General features: G+C 34.2%; 1 protein-coding gene across 6 annotated transcripts in view; it reads right to left on the bottom strand.

Annotated features, from left to right (window-relative positions):
* Positions 1-1,379: 1,379 nt before the first annotated feature.
* LOC145277540 (BTB/POZ domain-containing protein 17-like) overlaps positions 1,380-15,164 on the bottom strand; it is a 64,330-nt gene continuing 50,545 nt past the window's right edge. For 5 of the 6 annotated variants that reach the window (XM_080129005.1, XM_080129007.1, XM_080129002.1 and 2 more), the window contains one exon: positions 1,380-3,074. In XM_080129005.1, coding sequence (XP_079985131.1) covers positions 1,591-2,925 — 1,335 coding nt within the window. In that variant the 5' untranslated portion in view covers positions 2,926-3,074 and the 3' untranslated portion in view covers positions 1,380-1,590. Of the gene's footprint in view, positions 3,075-13,087; positions 13,775-15,164 lie in introns of those variants that run through there. The other variant, XM_080129004.1, reaches the window with a different exon arrangement.

The following is a 15,164-nucleotide window of genomic DNA, read 5'->3' as shown; positions in this document are numbered from 1 at the left end:
CGCAGTGTTCTTAGATAGGCATTCCCATAGAAAACCTTCGATAATAATCAAATAATCCAATGTAAAAAAGGAACAGGTTATTTTGACCAAAGTTAACACCTTACACAACCAAGTATCACAAGTGCATTTGAGAAGTTTTATTACCACACAAGCCGAAAGGCCCAACATAAAAAATCAACAGTAGGTTTTTTGATATGACAGGAGAACATTCAAAATGAATGCTTCTATTTAAAGCACAATTGAACCATGATACTTGACTTTCATTTTAAACATAAATTCAAGCTATTATCACAGCACAAGTAGTAAGGTCAAGCATATAAAATCAACAGTGGGTTCTTTGATATGACAAGGGCGCGTTTGATATAAATGTTTTGTTTAGGGCACAATTGAATCATGATACTTGACTTAAAATTTAATTTAAGCCATTATATAAAAAATTTATTTTATAAAATCAACACTAGGTTCTCTACAGTGTAATAGAGACTACAAATTATTGTGGACTAGTCATGTGAAGCTTTTCCCGGTGCACCGCAGTGGGTTCCTAACTAGAGCAAACAATCAATCGATTTGATTGAAAAATGGTCGATTTCAATGACAATAAAAAGAAGCTGAGCATGTGTGAAAAATCTACTTTCACCATGACTAATGTTTGTGCAAAATTTCAAAGATATTCAAGGCGTGGTTACTGAGAAAAGTGCAAACAAATGAATGGACGCACGATTTTGGGGCAATTTTATCTTTATAATGCCCCCTAGAAGTGTAACCAGAGTTCTCCCGGAAAATCCGTTCTTGCATAAATTTACTTTCATCATGAGTAATATTTCTGAAAAATATTAAAAAGATCCAAGTTATTCAGGTCCAATCCCTTCTTTGTCGAGGGACCAAGATGGAAGTGTGAAACATTCAATCTCAGACAACGTCAGGTCTCCCTGCTAGCATGTGTATATATATATATATATATATAGATAAAGATTTGGCAACTATCCTAAGGCTAGAGATTTATCTGTGGCATCAATGTTAACATTGCTCCAGATAAAACACATAGCCACTTGATATAAGGAGCTGGAAAAAAAAAAAAAAAAAAAAAAAAAAAACGGCCAACAATAAGTTTTATTTGAATAAATTATGGCCCAGAAAACAGTAATTCTTTCCTCTTTGTCAGAAACATCGCTCATGGAATGTAAGTATTAATGGAAAAAATAAAGCAGGTGTTTGACAATGACAAACATTGGGGATATAAATTTATACAAAGACAAATATTGGAAAAATAAGTTTGAGAATGATATTAATTTCTTTGCTGAAGCAAAAATTGAATCTAACAAAATAACCAATGACCTGACTGAAGCTGAAAATTGAAAGAAAAGAGAGATACTAATAAATGAGCTGAAAAATATTTACTTTCAATAAATTTACAAAAAAAGAAGATACTTCCTTTCAAATTTTTCAGAGGGTTGGATGATTTCATTTGGGTTAAACGATTAGAAATGGATTTCATAATGATCTTTTAAAAGAAATTATGATAATTAAAATAGTAAATTATATTGGACGATAACTTAAAATTTGGAGATCTACGACGATCTCCTTTTTGTGTTATCTCAAATGAACAGGTTTTATAATTATCATAATTCGAAACGTATTGTTGTCTGGACCAGTGAGATATTTGGAGTTCAAACAATTCAGTTCTGAATATGAAAGTATATTATCTATATTATGAACCAAACGGTGTTCATCAAATAAATATGTCTTTGAAGAAATCGTTCGTATGTAATCAGCACCAGCTTGATTCCTTGCGGCTAGCACCGTTATATGGACGTGTCGTCTCACTTCCGACATGGCTTTTACAGACAAGCGGACAGTTTTGTAAGATCTAGATTCTATTTCAAAGTTTTGCTGCAATCCAATCATCATGCAACTGCCAAAGAGAACTCCTTTTGGATAAAGATCAACATGCCAATCAAGGCAACAATTTTCGTCAGTCTCAGAGCTGCTGATCGGAGTAGAAAAGAATGCAGCTCTAACATCATACTCAGACAGTTCATTGTAGTTATCAATCATTAATTCTGTGCTCCAGATGTCGCTTGTGTAGTTCCGGGGTTCATACTGTAAACTTTCTCCACTTATGCTGTCGAGGATGAAACGTTCTTTACCACTGGCCGAATGGTACTTCATCGCGTGGTTTATTTTTTCATTAAACACAGTCTTAAATTGTTGCACAAACAAGTCGCTTTTCATAGCTTCAAGCTGTGACAATCTCATCATTGCGAAACGAATGTAAGGTATCGTCTGTAGCACCAGATGTTTTATTAAGTCATCCTTGTTTGTGCGACTCTTGTCTCTTTGCGAAAGAATCCACTTCTTCACGCCAAGAAACAAGTTGTGCTCATCGTGAATAATCAAATCAGAGCTCTTCAGAAAGGAGATCAAAAAGTCCACTGACATTACAGAAAAATCAGGAACCGAGATTATCTTTTGGAAGTTCATAGAAATGAATTCATAACAGCATTTTTCCACTTCCTTATGCCCACACATCACAGCATACTGGAGCCAAGACACAGCTGTTGTTGGTGTTTCTGTTAACATACAATGATTGCACATGAAATCAGTACAGATGTCACTTAAGTCATCAATACCATATTTATCCGCAAGGGTGAGTAGAGGCAATACAGACTCATGTGTCAGGTGAATGGAACCGGTGTAAATGTATTTCATGAAATCTTGGAAGACTTTAATGCATTCTGGCTCTTCTTTGAGGACAATGCGTTCTTTGTAGGACTCTGGCCATTGTGGGTTGGTCAACATCGTTTTAAAGACATCACTGCACATGCTCAATATCAGCTTGTGCACAAGGAAAACCTTCCGGCCAACCACAAGTTGGACATCACTGAGTTCAGGGTCAGAGTATAGAGAGAATAACCGCTGAAGCATGATACGGAAGTTATCAACATGCTGACCAGTGTCCAAGCCAAACCAGGTCTTTTTGGTAGGTGGGGCTCCTTCATTGTAATCCGTACAGCAGGCGCAGCACTCCCGCACACACTGCCCAAGTAAATGGGAGGTTTTCCAGTCGCCCAAAGCTGAAATGAAAAAATTATTCTTAAATTAATGATAGATCAAATCGAAACTAAACCTTTTTGGCAATAAAAAGCATAAAAATACATAATGCAATATAAAAAAAAGAGAATGTTGTAGGAAAGTTATGTACAAGTATATGCATTGTTAAAACAGTTGAATGGCTATGTAGTGGAATTTTCATGTTAAATATCAGGTCTGGAGTACTGGACATGCAACATTTTAAGAAACAAAATAGTCTGCACATGCTGTTTCCAAGACATCCATCACTAGTAAGCAATCAAGAAACAAATCAACAAAAAGTCTTTTCACATCCGTGCATGATCGCTGGTCTTCATTTTCTGATTGTTACTTTTTTCCATGCACGGGCCATTAATCCCCTTGTAGCTGTTGAGCTTCTCTATTCAACTCCAGGGAAATCTACTCATGCATGGAAATATAATGGAAACTTGTTGGCTTTCAAAGATTTTATTCCGAAAATGGTTGTTTATGAGATAAGAGACCAATATCTTATTCTGATTACTTCTAAAATTCTTTTTTTTTTTTTAAACTAAGTCTTAAGATGGCCGCATACAAGAGTTTTGAGGCAACATTCACATAGATTCTCTCTAAATTTTCAAATGGATGTTGCCTCTCTGGCTTCCCAACTCCGACTGACTAGAAATGCTTTTCTGTCCCTTGAACATATGACATCATTTCTATGTAATATTATTCACCAACTGCATTTCTAGACCATTTTGTTTAGGGCGGTAACCCATGATCTCTTGCTTTAATCGCACTAGCTACAGGTGGGTCTATTTCCGTTTCCTGCCAGGTCATTCTGACATGCACTACTGACAGCTCTACTTAGTGGCATAGGGTTCCAATATATAACAGATATAAAACCCAGCTGATTGGCACAGACACCTACTTTGCTAGAAGAACAAACATCTAGTAATTTGATGTAGAGACACTTACAAAGATCACTTTCAGATAGAGTGGAGGAAAATATATCAATTGCTAAATAAACAATAAAATGACTGAAAGCCAGCTCCCATTAAGAGTATGGCTCCATTGAGTGCATAGGAAAAATCTCAGAATAGATGTTGCAGTTGTGTATACACGGGTGTCCAAAAATGTTATATTAACTAGCTAGTGAATTAAAGAAATTAATTTCTGTTACTTCAGTGTGTAACATAGTGCATATGAGTGTGTGGGAAAATATCAGCAGCAGTGAAGGATAGCTGGCTTGCGAAGAGAATAGCAGCAGCAGCCAAAAAAGGTGCATATGCAAATTAGGAAGTGTGCACGAGAACAAAAAGGAAAAAAGGGAGAAAAATGCACCACGTGCTCAGGGCAGAAAGTCGATGTCAAAGAAAATGGACGTGTAAAGTTGAGGATGATAATGCACCAGCTGTGGCTGGCATGCGGTCAGAGGAAGAAAAAAAGTGTGCATCAAAGAGAATGGATGTGTTTTTCCTAGTAATATATATGTCAGCGGCATTCAGCCTAAACGGATTGAACCAGCTTCCCCCGAAGGAGAAAGACGCGTTGTCTGTTTTGCAAAGTACTTTAGGAAACTTGAGTAGTGTGAAAATTTCTTGCAGCATGGCAGCTATCAATACACCTGCATCAGCAGCTTCAATGAGTGCAAGAGTCTCAGATGCCAATTGGGCTCTTTGTTACTCAGTCAAGTTTTTTTGATGACCAGCATATAGGGGCCAGTCTATTCATCTTACCATAAACTAGCAATACACATGGCCGTTAAAACGCTTTGGATAATCACAGATTTCAAGGGGTTTCTGCTAAAATAGTCACATTTTAAAAACCAAAGCACTTTAAGTCTTCAAAATACCACCGTTTTGTTCAGAAATGAATATACTTTCAAATGAATTAGTAAATAATAATATACATTATATATTTTTAGAATTTTAAGCAAATAAAGTGATAAAAATGTGAACATCATAAAACAGCATTTTCGGTAAGATTTTGTAACGACCCCCCCTCTCCGGTTTCTAAACATTCGTACCGTGTTTCTGTTAATTTTTTAATGAAATTTGGAAATTAGCCAAAAGAGATGTCATTTTTAATAATTTCGAGTGTCCGAAATTCATTTGACCACTCGTTTTTTTGTTGTGTTAAAAAAAAGATTTAAAAATGATGAGTATTGAAAATTTTTAAGAAAATTTTCTTCAGACACTCACTATTAAATAAAACAATCTTTTTACTATGTTTATTTTTTAAAAAGATGATTGGACAGTGTTTTCTCTAGTGGTACGTAGCAATTTAAAAACATAATATCCAAAAAAATCGTTATGAATTTGAATCAAGACTTCTGTAGTATTAGCACTCAGTAGGAGCAGCAGTGATAACATGGCGTAAACAGACATTTGTTTTTGTTGTTTATTTTTATTCCAAATCGATTTTTTTTTAATTGAAAATCTGGTTATAAAAAGATTTTCTTACATGTTTAGTTAGAGCTATTTTGTTATCAACCATACAAATATTTTTCAAAATTGGGTAGTAGTAAATTTTAAAATATTTTAACAAGTGAAAATGTGAAATATGATGTTTTGGTTCACGTGTACGAACGGTACACACACTTCTAATTTTCGTCCCTTAAAAAATGTTTTCAGTGAATTATTATCGAATAGAAACTAATCTACCCGATTATTAAAAAAAAATAAATAAAATTTAAAAAAATTAATCAATATTTAAATATTTGTAGGAGGTGCTCAGTTAAAAAATAACAACGGTAGGAAAAGACATGAAATGTAATTAAAAATCAAAATAACATTAATTCAAAATTTTTAACAATCTGTCAGCTTTAGCAAAAGCTGGTTTCTTTTTTTATATTTAAATAGAATTTAAATACTTGATATTTTTCCAAGCATCATATTTTCTGTTAGAGGGACGTCACCTTTTTAAATAACATTTGCCTGTTTGTCATAATTCTTGTAAAGTTTCACAATGGGTATCAAACACCCTCTTAAAAAAAAAAACTCAATTCTATGTCTAATCCTAGGTACGAGTGGCAAGCCTCCTACTAAAACCTTTAGCCTTAACAATAACGCTAAGTACAAGTGGCAGAGCTCCCCACTAAACAAACTTCCTTTGTGAGCTCATATAAACGTAAAAAAAAAGCATAAAAAACGTTTAAAGAAAAGTGCACATGATTACCCCCCTCTCAAAAAAAATAAATTGGTCAACTGTCCTAAAACGCTAAGATCGTCTTGAAATGGTGAATTATTTTACATTTATGTGAAACCAACCCCCACTCTAAATTCTAAAATTGTTTTTGTTTTATTTCTATCAAGTCTTCAGGATGTTCACACATAATTTTCCTTAGCCCTATCATTAACCCAAAGTCAGAGTGGCAACCTCCCTACCTTCTCATAATTGCACAAAGGCCCTCTTAAAACCATGCATAATCACCTTTTAGAAAACAAACAAACAAAAAAACACCCAGGATTTATCTATCATAGGAAAAAGGGGGGGGGTAACTGCCCGAAAACGCTTGAATGATTCAAAATGAGAAATCATTTTACATTAAATTCTAAAATAATTTTTATCTTTTATTAAAGTTTTTCAAGTTGTTCACACGCAATTGTCTATAAAGGTAGAATCACATATTTTGGAAAGGTGGTCAGATGGGGGAGGGGTAACAGAAGGTATTAATCTACAATAATACCAAAGAAATATTGCAATATATTCATTTTTAACCAATCCTAGATTTCGATTTCAGTTTTTGGCACATAAAATGCATTACAACTAAACTTTGAGTTCTCTAACTTCTTTTCTTTTAATGAATACATGGCATTTTTAAGCAATCGCAGCATATTTATGTGCATTTACTGCAGATTATTTTGAAACCATTCATTTCTGGAGATTTCCAATAGCATATTCAGATTCGTTGCACAAAAATACACTTATACGGCAAATGTCATTGTTTTAACAAAGATATAGCATTTTTAGTGAAAAAGTAGTGCAAAAAATGTGACAAAAGGTCTTAAAGAGGGGAAAATATCCAAACACGCAGGGTATAATAATAGTCATAACTTCCTTGATTTTAATTGGATTTAAAAAATTTAAAAAGATTCTTTCTTAGCTTATCAAGCTCTTTCTATAGATACCAATATTGAAATATTTTAAGCCATTTAAATTTTTTCATGTGTATTGCTAGATAAACAAAGATGATAAATCCACTCTGTGAAGAACCATCCTCCGATCTGGTATAGAATTGCAAACCACACTCAAATCTGAAGGATTTCCCAGCTGTAGAAATGGTATGGAACCTGTCTTTGATTTAAGCTTTAATGGTGACTTGTTGACTTCAAAAAGTAACTCCTTCAGATTTTCCGATATTACTCCTCCTACACACAGATACATCAGGTCGAGTCTGGGTAGATACTCACATCATTTGACCTGCTGTCTTTTTAAATCTGTCTCCTCTTCACTCAGCTCATCATTTTTCCTTAAGGATCTTCCTTTCTTTATATCTATTGGAGAAATAGATGATACATAATTGTTTTGGTTTATAATGATGCCATCTTCCATTTGTCTAATGTACGATCCCAGAAAATTGAAGATTCCATTTTCATGTATTCTAAACTTCTCTCTCTAGCATATCACCTTGCAAAAATGCAGAGGTGAAATCAAGGGTCTCCACCTGCCAATTCTTAACGGAAGCGGTTAACATTACAAGACACATAGCTTTACGGCTGCATATTGGAGAGTCTGTTTTTAGGTTATGTGAATTTTGTTCATAGCCACATTCTACAAGATGAGCTTTCGTTATCTTTTTGTTATCCTTAACTTTCTCTGTTATCAACCATCTTGTTGATATGCATTTTTGACTTATGTTAGGGACACATTCATACACTTCATGAGTTTTCATGTTTTTTATTTCTTTCTTCTTTGTATCAATCACATCTTTTGCTTGTTCTTGTTCAGTTGTGAGAAAAACATGTTCTTGTTCAGTTGTGAGGAAAACATGTTCTTGTTCAGTTGTGAGGAAAACATGTTCTTGTTCAGTTGTGAGGAAAATATGTTCTTGATCTCCTTTTTTTACTTGGGGAAGTTCTCGTCACTGATCAACCTTATCCCAATTGATTCACACTGGACATTCATTTTCTGCAGCTGGTTCTATAATCTGCCAATGGCCATAATTTACAGTTGATTTTGGTTTTGTATTCATAATCTTTCCTTTTTTCCACTCATTATTTCCAATAATTTTATATTCCACTATTTTCCCTTTACTCGACCTTGTACTATTTTTGTTTTTCAGTTCCTCCCTGTTACTATTGACATTTTCATCATGTTGATCTTCAACTTCTCCTTCCAAGACTTCATTCGTTTCATTTAAGGGATTTGTATTTTCTTTATTCCTTGGCATCCAATTTACCTTCATCAAGTGACATCGATGCATCCTGTAGAATATTCCAACATGTTGGATCAATACCCTCTTTACCAAAAACTTTGGCAGGGCCATGCAATCCTTTATAGTTTTGTCTTCTATAATAAACATTGTCCCCTTTCACAAATCGTTCATTCACATAATGTCTTATATTCAATTGCAGTGGTCTGATTTTTTTCACTTGATTCAGCCTCCATGAAACTTTTTCTCGCAGATTGTAAGGTGTTATAATTATTCTAACCATTGGTTGTTGAAATTTCTAATGTGGGTAACTGGTCTATCAAAACTGATGGTATATTTGTTGGATTCAAAAACAAGCTCATTTGGATTATGTCCGGAATGATTCTGAATAGCATTTTTGGCATTAACAGCCCAAGCCAAAGCTATTTCTGGTTCACATTTCTCATCTCGCAAGGTTTTCTCTATTGCTTCAGCCAATATTAGATTGTGACGTTCCACAGTGCCATTACTGAACGGACTTTAAGGAGCTGTAGTGCAGGTTTCAATATTCAGTTTTTCATTCATCTCTCTGTAACCATCGTTATTAAATTCTCCCCCATTACCACTCAAGAAGCATCTGGGAACTCCAAAATATGCTATCCACATTAAAAAAAAAATGTAAATAATTTCTTCACTCTTCTTGATTTTAATCAGCTTGGCAGCAGAGTACTTGGTGTAAAATCCAGCATTGGTTATGTCTGAATTCTTTGAAGTCCATGCACACAGTGCCATTAAACTGGTTTCCAAGCGCCAATCCCACCACCGGATGAAAAGGGAGTCTTCTAAGCCTTAAACACACTAAACACAAATCACAGACATCCTTAATAAGAGCCAGAAACTCCTTATCATGAAAAGCTCTACTGCCTCTCACCAATGACACCAATTTCTCTTTTGATGCATGAGCAAACTGTTTATGTAGTTTCTCAGCTTTCATTCTTTTTTCTATTCTAGAGAATTTTTTTTAAAGCTTCACAATGTAAAACAAGTTTGGTGACTTTTCAGATTATGAAGGCATATTTTTTTTAATGGAAGACTATTTTGTCCAAAAGTTGTCTTTTGTAATTTTATATATCTGCCTAAAATTTCACAGTTTTAAAATCTAGTATCATGCTAGAAGTTTTTATTGATTTATAACTTAGTAACAAGGGTAAAAATAATTTTTGACAATGTCAGCCGCTATGTATAAAAAGTAAGAAGTCTAAAAAAAAATGCAGAGAAAGAAATGGGGGAGGGGGAAAGAAAGAAAATGTCTCATCATCAAATTCATTTCAGGGAGGCATGGGGTTTGTTGGACTTGCTATTTAATTTCTCTCTTTCCCTAAACACTTGAAATATATATAACAAAAAAAAAGTATTAAAAAATATAATACTTAAACAATTAATGATTCCTGAAATATATTTAGTGCAGATTCCTGGAAACAAACTTTTCGCCAAAATATTTGAGTCCATAATTAATCAAGCTCTATTCCACCACTTTACAGTTGCTAAACTTCTGTCCGACCAACAATATAAATTTAGACGAGCCCATCTACTGTAATCTCTGAACATATACCATGCACTAGATAAGACAGGGGAGGGAAAAGCAGTAGCTCTAGACATATCTAAAGCTTTTGACAGGGTATGGCATGATGGGCTTATGAAAATCAGATCATATGGTATTACTGGGTGAATACTTAACATACTTAAATCTTTCTTAAATAAGAGAAGAATCCAGGTTGTCTTCGATGGTCATATGTCAAAACAATATGATATAAATGCGAGTATAACTCAGGAGTCGATCCAGGGACCTTCATTATTCCTGATATTCATAAACGACTTCCCTGATAAAATTGTCTCTGAGATGGGTATATTTGCTGACGACACCATGCTCTATAACAGGTACAAGGGGAAAACGAATGAAAACATCCAAGTAATGGTGGAAAACCTAGAAGAAGATCTTCAGTCTGTAGTGGAATGGGGACAAAAATGGATGGTAACATTTAATGCTGCCAAAACTAAGCTTGTTTCCTTCAATAGTTACAAGAAACTTTTTCAACCATCAATAGCTATGGCTAAAGATACATTACCTAAAACTCCTTGGCTTAATGTTCACAGGGAACATGAGTTGGAACAGATACATCGAGAGCACTGCCGTGGCTGCTGCGAGGAAGGTAGGTTCTCTCTACCGTGCTAGAAAGCTACTAACGCCTGAAAGTATCCTGTACCTCTATAAGGCCACCATTCGCCCATGTATGGAGTATTGTTGTCATATTTGGGCTGGTGCATCTGCCACTAGTCTCTCGCTCCTAAACAATGTTCAAAAGGGAGTCACTAACCTAATACATCCCGAACTGTCAGCTAAACTTCAACCTCTGTCCCACCAATGAAATGTTGCATCTCTCTACCTGTTCTACAAGTATTTTAATGATAGATGCTCCGATGAACTACAAGTCCTTGTGCCGCCTCAACATAAATACCTCCGACAAACAGCAAAATCCCACCCCTACACAATAGAGAACCCCAGATGCCAGAAAAACTTCTACTCTAATAGTTTCTTCCCCAGAACTGCTAAACTTTTGAATTCCTTTCCGTGTTCCTGTTTCCCTGACTGTACTGACATGCAAACGTTCAAGTGTAATGTAAACGGACATCTTGCTGCTCAACTCCCGACATAGTATCATTACAATTATGTTCCAGATAGTAGCCCCCTACATCAAAGTGTCACTGTCTTGTTTGAGGTGAAATTGCAATTACCCCCCCCCCCCCCAAAAAAAAAAAAAAAAAAAAAATAGTGATTGCAAAAGATTTGCTAGAAAAATAATACTGCAATGGAGGACTCGGGATTATTTTTTTTTTTTTAATATAGTTTTCAAGGATGGAAACTTCCAAGGCCATTGTATATTATATATATATATATATATATATATATATATATATACACACACAAATAAATAATACTGGTCTTTATTATATAGTATATGCTGTTGTGTGTGTATGTGATTGAGTGGAGGTGAAACATTAATTTAAAATAATAAACATTTCACTAATAACTTAAACCACAAACAAAGTCTTTCCCATTTATTCATATAGATAAATATGAACATTTTTAGTAAATAAGTGATACAAATTTATTCATCTTTTAAACATGACTGTAAAGAAAGGAAAAAAAAGGCAATCAATTTGTCGTTTCACTAACAGAAAGAAAAAAAAAAAAAAGATATAACACCAACGATAAATATTTGTCCAACAAATAGAACAGAACTATTCGTTATATTAAAATCGGTGCTTGTGTAGATACGTGATATTTTAAACCAATGCTTCCCCAACTGTACTGACATGCAGAAGTTCAAGTGTAACGTGAACTGACATCTTGCTGCCCAACTCCCCACATAGTATCCCTGTAGATTATGTCATTTATAGTAGCCTCCTACATCAAAGTGACAATGTGCCTTGTTTGGGGTGAAAATGTAATTTAAAAAAAAAAAAATGCGTTTCAGGTGAAAACATTACATACTTATCTGTCATGTCGAAATTAGTATAAATTCTAAAAATTACAAAAAATCATCCATTAAAAATAGAATTTATTGAATTATCAAGTTTTATTGCATGTTTTAATTTGAAAGAGTTATGCGACCAATTCTATATGACAAATTGACTAATCTCTCTTGATTTTAATTAAGGATCAGCCATTTTTAAACAAAATGTCAGAATGTAAGATGAATTATTTTTGTTAAAATAGCACATCTACTGGATCCTTTTCCGTAATTTTTGGAATTTATACCAATTTCGACATGGCACTAAGTATGTAATAATGCTTTCATCTGAAAAATCACTAATCTTCACAAACACCTTAAAATCAAAACAACCGCTGAATAATAAAAAAAAAAAAATACAACAACAATAGTTAAGTCAGGGTTGTATTTTAGTTAATAAAAATTACTTTTTCAAAACCAATATGCAAAACCTTGCACCCAGTATCACATATACACAAGCAGTACACAAAAAAGATGGTGCGTCTATTGTCTAACGTTGAATTAATTTGAAATAATGTATTTTTAACATTGCCGTTAATGTGAGAAAGGAAAAATGTGCGATTGTTCATTTAGGAAATAGAAAATTAAAAAGGCCAACAATTTATGTATCCATGCGGCATTAAAAAATAACGTTTTTCTCGTTTCATTTTGTAAATAAAAAATAAAATAAACAAAAGGATGGCCAGGCATTTTGCAGTATAAAAAAATAAGTAAATAAATATATAACCGTGGCATTCATTGAGTGAATTTCTATCAGTGTTTTGTTTGATTTTCGATTTTGGGGCGATTATCATGACTCCAGAGATGAATATCACATGTCAATCATTTTTTTTCTTGTTCTTACTTAAGACACGGTACTACTTGTGTTTCAAAGTAAATAAACGTTTAAAATAAATTAAAACACACACAAGGAAATATCCAGGTACGTAGAAGAGTAACTTTTTTTTGCCTTTGGTAACATTTATTTGTTGCATATTCGTTTTTTTTTACACATTTTTTGGTTTTGTTGTCTATACTGCAAAATGCCTGGATTTCTTTTGTATTGCTTATTTTAAAGAAAAAAAAAAATAAAAAAAGAAAGAACTGTTAGAATCGAAAAATAAATACTGACCCATCAAAAACTTTTTGCAGACCAAAGTGCGTCACCTAAACGTGCCATTTCTCCCATAAAAAAAAAAAAAATAAAGGAATAGGTATTGCTTGAATATAAATAAATATATATATTTATATCCAAGTTTACTTTTTCAAACTGCTTACTTAAAATATTCTAATGATAATTTAAGATAAATAAATAATTAAAAATAAAACAAAAACGAAAAGAAAATTTGTGGTCGGTTTGGCAATATTTGTTTTTCTGTTCTGCGATGAAAACAATCACGTGACAAGTCAAACTTGTTACTGTTTGGATGGCACCGTTTACTGTGCGATTATTGCAACAAGCAAATGGCATTTATTCAGCGAATGATTCATCGCGGTTTTATAACTACGAAGAATTGCGGTGCTATTTATATCGTTTACCAAAACCAGAGCCGGAATTTAGCAGACGACGCTTTTCGTTCGCCGTTAACGCACTTGCGCATGTTCTTCACATGAGATAAGAAAAAGGAGGGAGTGACGAGCATCTGAGACATTGTTTCAACGCGTTAATAATGAAAACACAATTTTATTATTTTAGTATGCTATTTTTTTTTTTTTTTTTTTAAATATTACTCGTTTATTTTCGAGGCATCTTTTAAGTGATACATAAATTATGATAATATAACTTATATCGACGTTATATTGTGTTACATATGGGGAGGGGTCATCCTGTGGCGCGCTTTGGAGGTACCTTATAATAACAAATCATTTTCTTACAAATCAAATTAATTTATTTTTAATAGATCTATCTATCTATAAAAGTGAACATGTGTGTGTCAGCCTATATATATATATATATATATATATATATATTTTACAAAGAAGTCACCATATCAAGGCCCAGAGGCCACTCGAGGATAAGGGTTGAAAAGTGTACAGTAGTCAAAGGGACAATATCGTAGTAATCGTTAGAAGTGTAAATGTGGTAAATTGGATTACTTAAGGGGAATGACTTATTAAGAACTTGTTTACATTGGACTTGAAGACGACTATATTGTAGTCAGCTGGAAAGTAGGCAAACGGAAGAGAGTTCCACAGGTATGCAGTTCTAAGAAGTTTTGTTCATGGAATCTATGTTTAGGTTTAGGCACAGATAAAGAGTGGGGAAATTATTGATAGTGTTTTCAGCTAGACAAGTGTTTCTTGTGAATGTTTGGTGAGGGGGGGGGGAGACCATAGATTGGAAACGAGCACTTGCCATGAAAATAACGATAAAGCAGAGACAGGCTCACGACTCTCTTCTGTGAGAAAGAGGTTGCAGGGAAGAGAAAAGGGCATCCCCCCACTAGGTTACGAAGTCTATTCTGAACTCTGCCAAGGCAGCATAAGATCTTTCTAGCAACTCCTGCCCAGATGTGGTAACAATACTCCATCCTTGGATGTACCTGGCTCTTATATAGGAAGAGAATTGCATCAGCATATAGATATCTACTGGATAGATAGAAGGATCCCACCATTTTTCCAGCGACCTTGGCAACAGATTTGATGTATGTGTTCCATTTCAGATCAGGAGTAAAAGTCACACCCAGAAGCTTGTACAAAACATAGAGCCTCCCCGATATGAGAACTATCCATTTTAATTGATGCCAGATGGGGATCAGAACATTGTTGATAAAAACTTGGTTTTAGAGGCATTAAAACTAACCAGCCACTTTTTCCCAATTGTACCACATGCTCAAGATGAAAGGAGAAAGAATCAGAGAACTTGGTTGTTTACAGCCTTTGAAGTGTTGTTATAGATGGTAATGTCATCAGCAAAAATGTCTATGAATGATCTAAGGATGTGATTTCGAAGATCATTGATGTAGATCAGGAAGAGAGATGGACCCCTGAGGGACTCCAGCATTAATACTATGAGCTTCTGATTTCTGCCCATCAACCACTACTCTTATGAACCTATTAGAGAGTAATGATCTAATAACTCAGAAGACATTTCCAACTATACCTTAGCTAGAGATCTTGTGAAGTAAACCTTTATGCCATACCCTATCGAAGGCCTTTGATATGTTAAGAGCAATTGCCCTAGAAAGGAAGCCTCCGTTGAAAGATTT

The sequence above is a fragment of the Euprymna scolopes genome, chromosome 6 (assembly GCF_053919585.1).
Source record: "Euprymna scolopes isolate OS-2025 chromosome 6, ASM5391958v1, whole genome shotgun sequence".
NCBI classification, from domain to species: Eukaryota; Metazoa; Mollusca; class Cephalopoda; order Sepiida; family Sepiolidae; genus Euprymna; species Euprymna scolopes.
This window is presented reverse-complemented; position numbering and strand designations above follow the sequence as displayed.